This window comes from Pocillopora damicornis, chromosome 1 (genome assembly GCF_964200805.1).
Source record: "Pocillopora damicornis chromosome 1, jaPocDami1.2, whole genome shotgun sequence".
Taxonomy (NCBI): domain Eukaryota; kingdom Metazoa; phylum Cnidaria; class Anthozoa; order Scleractinia; family Pocilloporidae; genus Pocillopora; species Pocillopora damicornis.
In genome coordinates this window covers 40121682-40135809 of record NC_142670.1, presented here as the reverse complement: position 1 = coordinate 40135809, position 14128 = coordinate 40121682, and the positions used below count along the sequence as shown (strand labels likewise).

General features: G+C 39.4%; 2 protein-coding genes across 2 annotated transcripts in view; both read left to right on the top strand.

The window, feature by feature from the left end:
* Nucleotides 1–220: 220 nt before the first annotated feature.
* Nucleotides 221–9498, top strand: LOC113667709 (prolyl 4-hydroxylase subunit alpha-1). The gene is made up of 13 exons (XM_027183566.2): nt 221–942; nt 1638–1778; nt 2353–2543; nt 3247–3298; nt 3384–3550; nt 3829–3999; nt 4249–4319; nt 4663–4762; nt 7791–7841; nt 8009–8071; nt 8318–8386; nt 8473–8569; nt 9094–9498. Exons 1-13 carry the CDS (start codon nt 594–596, stop codon nt 9162–9164), a joined length of 1593 nt encoding a protein of 530 aa, XP_027039367.2. The 5' UTR covers nt 221–593; the 3' UTR covers nt 9165–9498.
* A 1144-nt stretch (nt 9499–10642) lies between these two features.
* LOC113667662 (enkurin domain-containing protein 1) overlaps nt 10643–14128 on the top strand; it is a 6850-nt gene continuing 3364 nt past the window's right edge. The window contains exons 1-4 of the mRNA XM_027183524.2: nt 10643–11092; nt 11571–11740; nt 12791–12946; nt 14015–14128. The exon at nt 14015–14128 is cut by the window's right edge and continues 47 nt beyond it. Coding sequence (XP_027039325.2) covers nt 10885–11092; nt 11571–11740; nt 12791–12946; nt 14015–14128 — 648 coding nt within the window. The 5' untranslated portion in view covers nt 10643–10884. The remainder of the gene's footprint in view (nt 11093–11570; nt 11741–12790; nt 12947–14014) is intronic.

The window sequence follows — 14128 nt, the reverse complement described above, 5'->3', positions numbered from 1 at the left end:
CGCCTCAGGTTTCCCTCGGACATTTCCACCCGTCTTCTAACAGCAAAAAATCTCAAACTGAAAAACATATCTGTGCGCGGTTTACTCAGCTGAATAATACCATTAGTTGAATAAATCTTCCTTATAGTGTCTTTAAACAGCTTGAATGTTAAATGTCTCCGGCGAGAAAGTTCCACAAAACCTTCAAAATCTTGCTCGTGTCCAGATTCCTCTCTCCTTCCTAAACAATTGGAAGACCGGTCTGACACCTGTTAAAGAATTCACTGAGATTCTTTTCAGGAAGCTACGAATACACGGTGGAAGAAACGGGAGAAACGGATAAACATGACGAGAAATGAAACGAAATACTCATTTCTTCCTTATTGTTCCTAGAGAAAAGCCAAATTATCGAGCAATTTTTAGGGGGCCAAAAAAATTCCTGCTCAAAGCGATCGTTCACATCTGCTTCCAAGTCTTTCAAGTGTGACACAGAAAATTTCACCCAATAAATAATTAATAATTTGAAAACTTATCCTCGCGAAATTGGCGAGTGCAATCTCACAGGTCACATGTATTGCACTAACTGAAGATTTCAGTGACTCAGCGAGGAGAAAATGGACACTCGATGCTGGTTTATAATTTTTATACTATCGCAATTTCACAGTCTGTATCGTCGAAAATTCTTTGCCAACGGAGATAGCTTTGCTTCTATAGCGCAAATGAAACAAATCGTCGATTTGGAGATGAAGTTAGGTCAAAGCCTGGAGAGATTTGTCGAGTTAGAGAAGAGTCGATTGGAAAAAGTAAAGCAATTTTCTAAAAGTGTCAAGGAAGCCATGAATCAAGTTCAATTAGAAGGACCAAAATCTCTCGAGAATCCTGCGACATCTTATGCTGTGATCAAAAGATTTGCGAACGGATGGAAGGAGCTTGGAAATTTTTTAGAGAAGGACTATTCCAGCGGTAAGGATAATCATTACACGATAAGACCTAATTGCTTCTCTGTTAAGTGTCAACGGGAAAACATTGTTTGGGTTGGTAGTTTTGGATTAGATTTAGGTCGTCATGACCAAACGGGACTAACCTGAATTTCAACTGAAAAGGAATTGCAAATTTTCATTTCTCTCCGTCTCTGATTTTAGCAGGAAGAGCTGCGGTCGCATTGTTTATACTAACAAACAATAAATACAAATCATGATACAAGCACGCGGCGGACAAATCAGAAAACTTCAACGATATAATTAAAGCAATCAGAAAAAATATTCTGAATCGTTTAAAGCGTTTGTAAGAGACTTTTTGTTTTCTTGACAAGACCATCATTTATCAGATCAGATTTCGGCGTTTTTTTATTAATAAGTTTTTAGTTGCGGTCTGATAGTTATCAGCTTTGAATATTTGTTGTTCAAAGCCGATATCCTGCCGTGAAAATTCAGTCTTATCCATCAATGTAAAGCAAATCAATGCGGAAATGAAATGAACCAATGAGAGTAGAAGGGCGGCGACTGACGACGTTTACTCAGCGCACTCTGTCATTGGGTTAAGGAGAATTACGTCACCATCTCAATAAATGTAGTGACCAGTTTGAAGATCGCTAGAATCCATGAGTGCAACTTGCGACTGAAGTAGCAAAGCTTTGACCTATCACATCTCTACCACAGATTTACAACATCTACTAAAGTCAAACAAATGGCAGTTTCCAACTCACAAGGAAGATCTTCTGGGTGCCATGGCGGCTATGTTTCGGCTCCAAGATACCTATAATATATCTGCAGTTGACATGGCTGATAATAACATAATAGGTGAGCGACGTAGAGGCCTTTCACAAATTAATGAATTGATTTTGGGGATCAATGTCAGTATCTTAGCCACTGCGCACTTACCCCTCCCCCTAACACGACATCAACCGTTATTTGTTATCAGTTGACTGTTTTGGGTAAGGGGTACACAGTTATTCAGTTATTGACATCGATCTACTTTTGTGTTTTCTCCAAGAGACCAGGTGAACTGATACTTAGTGCTCTGACTCCGTCGAACTTCAGCAGAATTTCATTTTTTTGTGTTCTTGAGCAAGACACTAAACTCTCTCCACATACATGTAAATAGTATAAAGTACTGGAGAACTGGCAAGGAACCTTAGTGACTTGCCGGAGGGAAGGTTGGATGGGGTCTCGATGGACTAAGATCCCATCGTTGCAGGTGGGGCAGCAATGCCTGAAGTCGCCTCAAGCCACACCCTGATAAGGATGGGTCCCGGGAAGCATATAAAAGTTTTAAGGGTTTTACTCTCTCTCCTCTGCACGATTCACCATCGATTCTGCTACGGTTCAGCAGCATTTTATCACACCAGGTTTTCTTTCATGTATCATCTTCTAGGTTGCGGAGCCGCTCCAAAGCTTTTAGCCGAAGACTGTTTCGATCTTGGAACTGTGGCGTATCAAGCCGGTCGATACACACAGGCAAGAGACTGGCTTAGATTAGCAGAAACGTTCATACGTGAAGGAAGACATGATGGGGCAGTGAATCGAACTGAAGTGTTAGAATACCTGGCATGGATCGAATACGTTGTAAGTTCATTTAACTCAACATTTTCTCTGTAATATTTTGGTGATATCAAGCTTTACGTAAGAGTTAGAACAAGAGCGGTTATCTTCTCTTATATATATATATATATATACTTAAGGAATTGATCATTATTCATCACCTTGGGGGGGGGGGGGGAAAGAGAGGAAATTTTGGATGATTTATCATAAAATTTATCTGATCCCAATATCCTCATGCCCCCCACCCCACCCCCCTCATTGGCAGAAAATTTTTTCATACCCCGCTTTTTTTACTCTGTTGGCGACCACTGCTTCTTCCATCGTTCCCTCTGTAATCCATCTGATCCCCAAAAATCTCCCCCCCCTCCCCCCCGCAGGCGATAGATAGCAACGGATCCCTTACTGAAAAGGAGCGAAAAGTATAACCTACAGTCAGTTTTCACTTTAGCACTCTCAACCTTGTTTTTAGGTTTTTGACTGCTAAGAGGTCCAAAGAGATTCCTTTTGCATTTCAGAGTATTTGTTTTTAAAACATCTCTTCCAGGAATACCTTTAAATTGTTGTTTATTTGGGAGAGATGGTTGCAGAAAAACAGGAAACGTACGTGTTGTGGTTATGTACCCAGACCATCTGTATCAACCTGTTAATATCTGACCTCACCTAAGAAATTCGACTACAAAGAAACTAAATTGATGTTTGGTTTTTTTGTTTATTTATTTTTATACAGAAAGGAAATCCCGAGCGAGCCCTCAATCTTACCTTGGAAATACTGCAATTTGGTAAGTCTTGAACAATTTTGGAGCTCACGAGTGAATTTTTTTATTACTATTTTCATTTTTAAATCTTTCACGCATTTTCGCTTAGTTCCTCATAACAAACAGGCGAAAGAAAATGTCATGCACTACAGGGAGATGGTGGAACAAGGAACACGTGATACACATGACCAAATAAAGGCAGAAGAGGAAGAAATCAACACGAAGACTTTCAAAACTGGGAAGTACGCGACTTTGTGCAGGGGTGATACAAGTCAGGTACCTGTCATTTTGGGTTTATGTCGCAGAATTAGAAAGTTTTTTTTAGACACACTCGGAATTTACTCTATATCTCTCTTCATCACATCTAAGCTGCCGGGTCAACATCACTGAGGCTATACGTGATGGGAAGTAGGCCAGTAGGAATATTTTTCGCCATAATTTTTTTAAACGTAAGGCGGTTTCTTTGGAAAAACAAATCTCCTCTTAGATGTTAAACACCTTTGCTTGAACGTCTCTAGGCACTCCTCCTTAGATTGTGTCGTTTCTTAACTTAGAATACTCCTCAAGGAGATTTTCAATGCTGGTATCACGGAAAGAAGAGTCCATTACTCGTACTTAGACCAATCAAAGTGGAAATGGTTTGGCGCAAGCCTGAGTTGTTAATCTTCAGAAATCTTTTAAGTACGAAAGAAGCTGAAAGAATCAAAGAGATAGCCACACCCAAGGTACGTTACGTAAGAGTAGTTCTATTGCTACATCATTCTTTTTATACAATATTATACCGGTTTATCGCCGGATTGAGATGTGAAAATCTGATAAAAGTAATAAATTTGAATGCAGATAAATCAATACAGCCTTTGATTGATACAAATACACAGTTGCAAACTACTCCAAATGATCGGGTGAAGTAACACAGTCATCTCTCCTTTATACATAGGTGACTCACAAATTACTTGTTACCCTTAAATTTGCAGCTTGAAAGAGCCACTGTGTTTAACAGACAAACAGGAAAGCTAGAAAACGCGGATTATAGAGTAAGCAAAAGGTAGCCATTTCTGAATGAGGAAATGACTTACATCACGTAGTCTGATCTTTGTCACACAACGACAATGATCATCAATAAGAATCGTTTAAATATCGGATGCTAAATCGACCGTTATCCATTTAAAAGGCTTCTGTGCGCTCAGGTTAAGTTCTTAGATTCGAGAAGTACGATTTAACAGGGAAAACCTCATTGCTCATCAAACAAATATGAACAATTCATGATCTCTTGTGATCACTTATTGAAGCCGATCTGGAAGTCTCTCAGGCAGAAAGAACTAGCGGAGTTATATAAAGTCAGGAAGCGATGGGCTCCTGATAAAGTCCAATGTTTTTTGTAATAACAGTGCTTGGCTGGAAAGTTGGGACGATGAAGTCGTTGCAACAGTTAATAGAAGAATTGGTGCCGCAACAGGTCTGGAAATGGACACAGCGGAACCATTACAGGTATCAACCCCAGTGTTATGTGAGAGATACGAACCCCCTGAAAACTGTTCGCAAGATAAAATTAGGTGTCTAATTAGTAGGGATATCCCGAGAAACTCGACGAAAAATATCAATTTCCGATTTCTCTGATGATTAACTTGATATATATATTTGAAGATTGGTACTTAGGTTTGTGTTGTATTGTACTTAGGTTTGTGTTAGTATTGTACTTAGGTTTGTGTTAGTATTGTACTTAGGTTTGTGTTAGTATTGTACTTAGGTTTGTGTTAGTATTGTACTTAGGTTTGTGTTAGTATTGTACTTAGGTTTGTGTTAGTATTGTACTTAGGTTTGTGTTAGTATTGTACTTAGGTTTATGTTAGTATTGTACTTAGGTTTGTGTTGTATTGTACTTAGGTTTGTGTTAGTATTGTACATAGGTTTGTGTTAGTATTGTACTTAGGTTTGTGTTAGTATTGTACATAGGTTTGTGTTGTATTGTACTTAGGTTTGTGTTAGTATTGTACTTAGGTTTGTGTTAGTATTGTACTTAGGTTTGTGTTGTATTGTACTTAGGTTTGTGTAAGTATTAAAGGATGAACTGGGAACACTGAAGGGCGCAAAGGCTCAATTGTTTGTTAAACCCGGAGCTGTACCCAAATTTCATAAGTCTAGACCAGTGCCACATGCAATTAAGGGGGTTATTGAGCAAGAGCTTGATCGACTAGAGAATATGGGAGTGTTAGAGAAAGTTCGTTTCTCTAACTGGGCAGCGCCCATAGTGCCCGTAGTGAAACCAGATGGGGGCGTAAGGATTTGTGGGGACTACAAAGTGACAGTTAACTCGACTTTGGAGGTAGACCAACATCCGCTTCCAAATCCAGAGGAGTTATTCGTTGCTTTGAGCGGCGGAGAAAATTTTACGAAGCTAGATTTATCGCGCGCCTATCAGCAAATATTGCTGGAAGAAAACTCGAGGGAGTTTGTAACAATCAATACCCAGAAGGGACTATATAGACCTACTGGACTACCTTTTGGCGTTTCCAGCGCGAGTGCAATTTTCCAGTCTAAGATTGAGCAAGTATTGCAAGCAATACCAATGATCGTTTGCCGAGTGGATGATATTTTAATATCAGGCAAAAACGATCAAGAGCACATAAGTAATCTCAACGAGGTGTTGACTAGGCTGAAAAACGCAGGCTTAAGATTGAAGCTAAGCAAATGTAAATTCATGCAACCATCAGTTGAGTATCTAGGATAAGGAGTCGATGCAAGCGGGTTGCACGCGATTGAGAAGGAAGTTCAGGTAATTCGTGACGCGCCAGCTCCTGAAAATCAGTAGCAACTTCGATCATTTCTTGGGATGGTTAACTACTATTCAAAATTCATAAGCAATTATTCAATGGTAACGCATCCATTGAATGAACTATTGCATGACGGGATTAAATGGAAGTGGTCGAAATCGGAAGAGGACGCATTCGCAAAGCTTAAAGAGAAATTAGCGAAAGCCCCAGTTTTGGTACATTATCAGAATAATTTGCTTCTTAAGATACTGACGCATCGCAATATGGTGTAGGAGCGGTAATTTCACACGTGTTTCCGAACGGCGAAGAGAAACCAATCGCATTCGCTTCGCGCACGTTGAACAAGAGTGAGAGAAATTATGCGCAAATCGAGAAAGAAGCCCTTAGTATAATCTCTGGAATTAGGAAATTTCATCAATATCTATACGGACGCAAATTTTTGTTGGTAACCGATCACAAGCCTTTAGTGACGTTGCTAGGTCCGAAAAGCGGTATTCCAACTCTAGCTGCCGCGAGACTGCAGAGATGGGCAATCTTGTTGTCGGCATATCAGTACGAGATCGAGTATCGTTCAACGCTGAAACACGCGAACGCAGACTGTTTAAGCCGATTGCCGTTGCCCGTTGGAAGCAAATCAGAGGAATTCGATGAAGTTTAGTTGATAAATTCCTTACAAATTGGATCTTTGCCATTAACCGCGGGTCAGATTCGAAAGGCTACACGTGCGGATCCTGTGTTGTCCGGAGTAGTTGAGTATACAATGACAGGATGGGCCGATGACGGAAATCCGACTATTCAAACGTATTATCAGAGACGGAATGAACTCACTGTAGCAGACGGTTGTTTGTTGTGGGGAATTCGTGTTATAATTCCGGGTTCGTTGCGAGAACGAGTTTTGCAGGAGTTGCATGAAGGGCATCCTGGAATAGGCCATTTTACAGTTGTGTACTTAGTTGCCAAGCCTTTGATTTGGAATGAGGCTGAAGGTGACCTTGTTGTGATAGAGACCAGTATCTAGTTTGCATGATAACAAAGTAATTTGCATTTGAAAAGCAGCAAGGTTTGTATCATAACAAGGTCACCCTTAGCCTCATTCCTGTACAAAGGCTTGGCAACCAAGCACACAACTGTAAAATGGACTATTGTGCGAATGAAGTCACTCGCATGACTCCATGTTTGGTGGCTAAAATTAGATCAATCAATCGCTTCCGTTGTTCGCGATTGCCAATCAAATCGCAAATCGCACCACTGCATCTGTGGGATTGGCCAGACACGCCCTGGCAGAGAATTCACATCGATTTCGCCGGTCCATTCGTGAATAAGATGTTTCTTGTAGTGGTCGATAGTCACTCCAAATGGCTAGAAGTGGAAATAATGCCTGGCGTGACCAGTGAGTCAACGATCGAGAAACTGAGAAATATGTTTGCTCGATACGGTGTACCGATGCAATTAGTGAGCGACAATAGTCCACAGTTTACTTCGCGAGAATTCGCAGATTTTATGAAACAAAATGGAATAAAACACACGCTGAAGGAAGTTTGTCAATAACGCAGAGCTTGGCGAGATTTCTATATTATTGTAAGTATATCCTGTAAGTAGGGAGTTGAGTAAAGAAGTTGAATGAAGCAACCTGCCTCGTGTAGTTTTAGTCGTTAAGAACACGACACTTTGACCGACTTATTCCTTATACATGTCGACCTTCTACGCGATTGTAGATAATGATATGCTTCGTTTTATTCATTTAGATTGCAAATTACGGAATGGCAGGACAGTACGAATTTCATCATGACTTTGGAGTAAGTACTGATCACCATAATATTTAATAACAAATAAAAAAGAGAAGTTTTTTCTCGTACAGCCTAAAGTGGAAGAGAGTCTAGACATTTCGACACTAGACTACAAAGGTCTTCAGGGGGTTAAGGTACAAGAAGATTCTCAAAATGAACACTATTTTTTTCTCCAGGATCCAGGTTCGCCTTTGGACTTGTCACCGAATGGAAATCGCGTCGCTACTGTGCTCATTTATGTAAGAATCTATTCTTATTTCAAAATGAAATTCACGTTCTCCGTCACCTTATTTTTCAGTATTACCTTAAATTGCGTATCTCATATGCATGAACAACTGTTGAACGAGTCGTCGACATTTTGAACGCTACACTACTGATCTTTTCTAGACGAAGAAGAAGGATTTCAATGACTTCTAACGTAAGAATATTAAGCTTCCTGGCCTTATTTTCATCCTTTTTTCCTTTTCAACTTTCTTGAAATGCAGTTGAATGACGTCAGCAGGGGAGGTTACACAGTTTTTACGCGAGCGAAGACTTATATCAGCCCGACAATGGTGAGGAATTAAACACGAACGACAATTTTATCCTTAAAAGAAATCTTTCATCTCTTTGCAAGTAATTTGTACCTGTTGGCTTATAGGGAGACGCAGCGTTTTGGTACAATCTTAAACGATCAGGAGAGGGAGATTATGAAACGGAGCATGCAGCTTGTCCAGTCCTCTGTGGAAATAAATGGGGTGAGTCTTTAGGGGCACTGGTGTCAGGTACCTAATTCTAGATTGGGTGGTTTTAAGTCTGTAAGCGGTTCCAAGTAGTTTGGGCTTCTTGTAAATGACGGCCGGTTTCAAAGAACTGTTCTAAAGAAATAGTTTGAAAAAGAGACAAGTGACAGGTAAACGCATAAAATTGTCTGAAAGTATGAGAAAATGATTATCATTATCCCAGCCGAACTTCCTTTTAACTGTTCCCTAATCTTCCCCAAAGTGCACAGCGAGATTTATTCAAAGAGGTCAGAACCTGAGGGTGAAACCCACTCACCACTTTCAGCTCACCCAAAAAAACTCACCCCCACCCCTACCCCCTCCTCCCACGTTCACCCCTCAAATCTTCTCAGTCCACTCCTATCCAGTAACACTCAGTTCTTGGACAACATGGTCTTCCTTGTGATTCTTAAAGACTCTATGTTAATCTGGGTATATAATTCCGATCAAAATATGTTTTGGTTGTCTAAAAGCGATGTTTTTCCTCCTTTCCTCTTTAGTGGCCAACAAATGGTTACATATTCGAGGACAAGAATTCCGCCGCAAATGCAGTCTTAACTCCAAAGAATGAGGAAATACTCTGATTACAACTGAAGCTCGGTTTTTGTGGTGGTCCTTTTTGAATCCCGACCCATTTGGTCTAAATGACTTCCTGTCGTAGGAAGTGAATTGCATGAGGAAATAAGCAAATTGAAATCATAGATAAGTAAGAAAGCAAGAAATTGCCACTCGGTAACTAAATGAGTGAAACAAAACAAGCCTATGACTTCCGCTGGATTAATTACATCAGCACGTGCACGTAAATCCAAAATCACTTACTTATTTAATACGGCCACAGTGACATGTATTGTAAATGATATCACTGTTTTTAAAAGCACGAATAAAGTTTGATAAAATATAAAAAATAACACCTCCTTAAGGATCGCTTTCGCGAGAGTTGCTAATAATGATAATTTAGTTGTTTTTACTATTTTTTACCTTTTATTTAATTATTTTTTTCAATTTCCTCTTCTATTTGATTTTTTTCCTTTATTCCATTCCCGAAGCATGCAGAAAGAATGGCGACTGTTGTACCCCGAATGCTGCATGTGATCAATCGGAGCAACCGCGCACTTACCACTTCCGTAACCCAACAAGAAAACCTGACTGGATATCAGTTGACTGTTGTTGGGTTACAGGCATTGATCCGAACACTCTACCGAACTAAAACATAACGGCGGATTCAAAGCGTTCGCAAAGATAAAAGAAGGCTCTGAAAGAAAAACTAGCTCCTTGCTATAACAGTTTTAACTACCCCACAGCACTGTTGATTTCAGATAAGAGGACTGGATTTTGGGTCCACATAGGATGACAAACCCCGTCACGTACGATAAAAAGCTAACAATTATGATTTTTTCCTGTTAAATTACTTCACCATTACTAACTCGAAAGAAACGATCAGCGATAAGTAATCAGACATTCCCGTCCTTCTATAAAGCGCGAAAAGCTGCGTTCGGCCGCGGCACTGGTTTCAGCCGACTGTGGCACGCGGCGTTCAGTCTGCGGGCGCCGACGGTAATCTTGTCTCTTAGGTCGGCGCGTATTGTGCCGGCCGCCGTCTAGCTTCTAGTAAAACTGCGTACACGTGTCGGTGCATGAAATGTCGAGTATAAGGAGGTGGAATGGAGCTTTATGCATTATACACGTGTACTTTAGGGAAAAATGTAAATCATTTCGCACCTTGAAGAGGCTTGAAATAAAACATTAAAATTTGACGGAACCGAACTCTAATTTTTCTAGTCAATATCTAACTTTAATCCCTTTTTTAATCAGTTGAGGGACATCTTCAAAAACACCTCTCGATATTCCTTTTTTGAAGAAAAGATTTCGAACTGAGTCGTGTGGTTCTAGATCTAGAGGAAAGAAAGAAACAAAAACTGGCACGAAAAGGTCTTTAAATTCAGCAGTGACAAACCATCGGCCATCCTGCTTGTTCACCAATGAGGGGGCACTGGGGATAAGTGTACGAGACAGTAATCTCTATGAACAGCGGTCACATGGCAACGTTTCGCAGCATTCTGGGAATGCTTTAGAGTTGTTTAGCATACCAACGGAAAATAGCTGAAGGAAGTGATCTTGTATTGTCTTAGGGCCGCAAAAATCTTGTTAAATTCATCGCGATCTCTCGTAAAAAGATTTTAAAACGGAAACAAAGCAATGACACATCGAAATGAAGCGATGATCTTTCGTGATCAGCGTGCTGATGATTGATATTAGACACAGAAAGAAAGGAAGTCGAGTTTTCGAGAACTATGTTATCGACTTGGACGATACCTACAGATCCAGGTTTTGATACAAGAAGACCTACAAACGAAGATCGATACAGTCCAGTGTACGCTGAAAGGCTACCAAAGGCTAGAGTAAAGCCTGAAGCACTTTCAAATGCGATAAAAAACCAGGGAACCCTAGCGCAGTTGTTTAATCCTTCGGCAAGACCTTACTCCGTCGGATCAAGACCAGGTGAATTTTAAGCTTACAATAATTTCATTAATCACGCCAGTTTAAAGGTGTGATTAGCATAGACTCGTTTAAGTATCACCTCCACATATAAACCAGTGTAAATTCATGCCCAAGCAAAACTTTATTGTGTGCAGAAAAGTAGTCATCTATCTTAGTTTCCTGCTTTCTTTGATGATTAATGCAGCTCTTGCCTGTAGTGTTTATTACAATATTCAGTGAACGCTTGTGAATCAGTTTAGTTATTTCCTGATGTGCTTCGTGCTTCTGACAATCGTTTGTGGCAAAAGTGAGTTCTTGGACATTGTGTCCTAGTATTCAGGCCCTAACAAATTTTTGGCTGATAATAGATCGAAAAATACTACAGAATTACAAGCTTTCGATTAGCACATGTCATGTTTCTGATGTGTTATTGAAAAATTTACAGGTGCTCTGAATTGTTTGATCTTTTATAAATGCATACTTTCATCTCTGTTCTTAGCTTCAGTGCAAAACAAGAATTTTGCAAAAGAAAATGTCCATCGAATTAAAGAAATACAGAAAGCAAATCGTGAAAAACAGCGAGGGTCTACCCCAAGTGAACCAGTGAAGGCTGTTTATAAACCAGGAAAGTTTGATTCTGTTGAATCCAAGGTGGCCCTAGAAATTAAGGTGTGTAGAATATTGCTTCATGGTTTTATGGTTTGAACCTTTTTTGAATGAATGGCTTGTTGATACCATAGGCATATCCACATGAGGTTTTAATTCTTTCAATCCCCAAGATCTCTTTAGACATTTTTAGAAATTTTCTCGTTACTGCCTGTCATACAATTCTTATGATGTTACTTTAGAGAATTTGGTATTGGATCAACTGATAATCCCCCAATTGTTATTTTCTTTACTCTCATCACTTGTCTGCTTGATATTATACTGTAATTTATTGTAAGCAGAAATTACATCTTAGTCTCTTATGGAAGTTATAGGGTCAATAGATTTTTAAGAGGCATCAGCATGTACCTAACTTGGAAAAGAGAGCTGTGAGGAATAAAACAAAAATCAATAGTACAGATGAAGTAGAAAGTAAAAGTACAGCAAGTAGAACAAAAAGTATTAATCAACTTTAAATTCCCAAGGTAGCTATATATAGCAATTCATGGAAGGGTGCCACCTCTTGGTCTGTTCAAAAGGTTGATAAAGTTATCCATTGAATAGATCTCTATATGTTAGATATTGCAGTATGTTTTGGTAACAATTATCTTACCATTGAATAACATTATCTACCCATAGATGTTAACTGAGCCCAAACAAACTCACCAATATTTGTTCCACTCCCAACATGTCGCTTTGTAACTTATTTGGTAATGGTGCCCAACTAGTATCTGGGAGGCAGGATTCATAGCCTGAATTTTTTCAGGCTTTTCTGCAATGGAAATGTTCTTTTCTTACTTTCCTCCCCCTTGTGAGGATCATGTCTTTTGCCTAAATCCATTACTAGTAAAATTAAGCATTCAATTCCGCTAAAAATTGGGAAATGGCTGCTGCAAGAACTTTTTCCATGGTATTTTAATAACTCTATTGTTTATAATCAGCACTTGGGGTCAAACAAGGTGAAAGTAGCCCACCAAAGATGGCAGACCAGCCAGAAGTTTTGATTGGCTGGTAGCTTTTATCAACAGTTCTGTCATATTTGTATTTGTTTCTTTTCTTTTATTTCTGGTTTAGGCAGCCCCACCGCCTCTAAAGCGTTCCAACTCTGCCACATTTCTGCGAGCTGGCTCAAGGAATGGTCCCCCAGTCAAGGACCGCCCAATTTCTTGTGAACCAGTGGTACCTCGTGAAATGAAACTGACTGTTCCCAAAGCAACCATAGCTAAAGAGGTAAGTTCTACATCTGTGTTTACAACATAATTCAGAGTTTCTAAAGCTGGTGTCTAAGCCCTTTGCTCAAAATATCGGTTTTCCAAACTTTTTACAGTGACCAATTTACATTAACCCTTTAACTAAAGAGATCTGATTGTTAATTCTCCCCTCTACTTGCTACACATTTCCATGTAAATTAATTATGAGAACTTGGTGTTAGATCAAGATAACAACTTCTACCTAATTAGTTTGAATATTCTCATTACCTGTTTGCTGGATAAAGTAAGGATATTATGGGGAGAAGTTTCATGTTGATCACTTCTGGGAGTTTAAGGGTTAACAACTCAGGTGATAAAACCAAACTATCCACTTATACCCCTAACCCTTCAACTCCCAGATCAAATTTGTAATTCTCCTTACTGTCAACCATACAATTCTTGTGATGTTATTTCAGAGAATTTAGTATTGAATCAACTAATTATCCCTAAATTGATACTTTTCTTTATTCTCATCACTTATCTGGTTGATATTGTATTGATATTGTAAGGAGAAATTCTGTCTTGGTCACTCATGAGAGTTAAAGGGTTAAAGGATGCAGCCCCACAGTTTCTTTAGAAACTAATGCTTCTTTAGTTCTCCCTTTCACTGGCATAATATCAGAATCAAACTTTCCTCCCTGAACACAATACATGTTTTCGTTAGTTACCTCAATGAAGTTAGCATTATATATTATTACCTCCAGGGATAATCTGTCTGTTTGGTAGTGTATGAAAATATTGTGAGGAGAATTCTAATTACCAAATGATCACTTATGGATATGAAAGAGTGAATATACGTGTATTTGTTTGGAGCTTCAGGCATTATTAGGCAGAAAAGTTGCTTATTACCCTGCAAGGGGTTCGTCAAGCCCTCTTCCTTGTTTCTTCCTCGTGAGAGACAACTGTTGTGCTCTCGGAACAATGATACAACTTTAGACATTCAAGATATACATGTAACAACAATTAGTTATTCCCTTGAAACTTAGATATCCTTACTTTTAACTATGGTAGTGTATCCATCATGTCCAATAATTTCGTTTTATTTCAGCACAAACCCCAAGTTAAAAATGTCAACCACATCGGCCAAAATGTCCGCCGAGCCCCTTCACCTCTTAGACCCCGCCCGCCCTCAGTTATCGCAGCAGAAGAATTAGCAGCCAAG

What these genes read in the sequence shown, in the direction of transcription:
- LOC113667709 (XM_027183566.2), top strand. Translation starts at nt 594, where the DNA reads ATGGACACTCGATGCTGGTTTATAATTTTTATACTATCGCAATTTCAC. An exon ending in GATTATAGAGTAAGCAAAAG is followed by an intron (nt 4,320 to 4,662) that starts GTAGCCATTTCT and finishes TTGTAATAACAG; the next exon opens with TGCTTGGCTGGAAAGTTGGG. An exon ending in AATTTCATCATGACTTTGGA is followed by an intron (nt 7,842 to 8,008) that starts GTAAGTACTGAT and finishes TTTTTTCTCCAG; the next exon opens with GATCCAGGTTCGCCTTTGGA.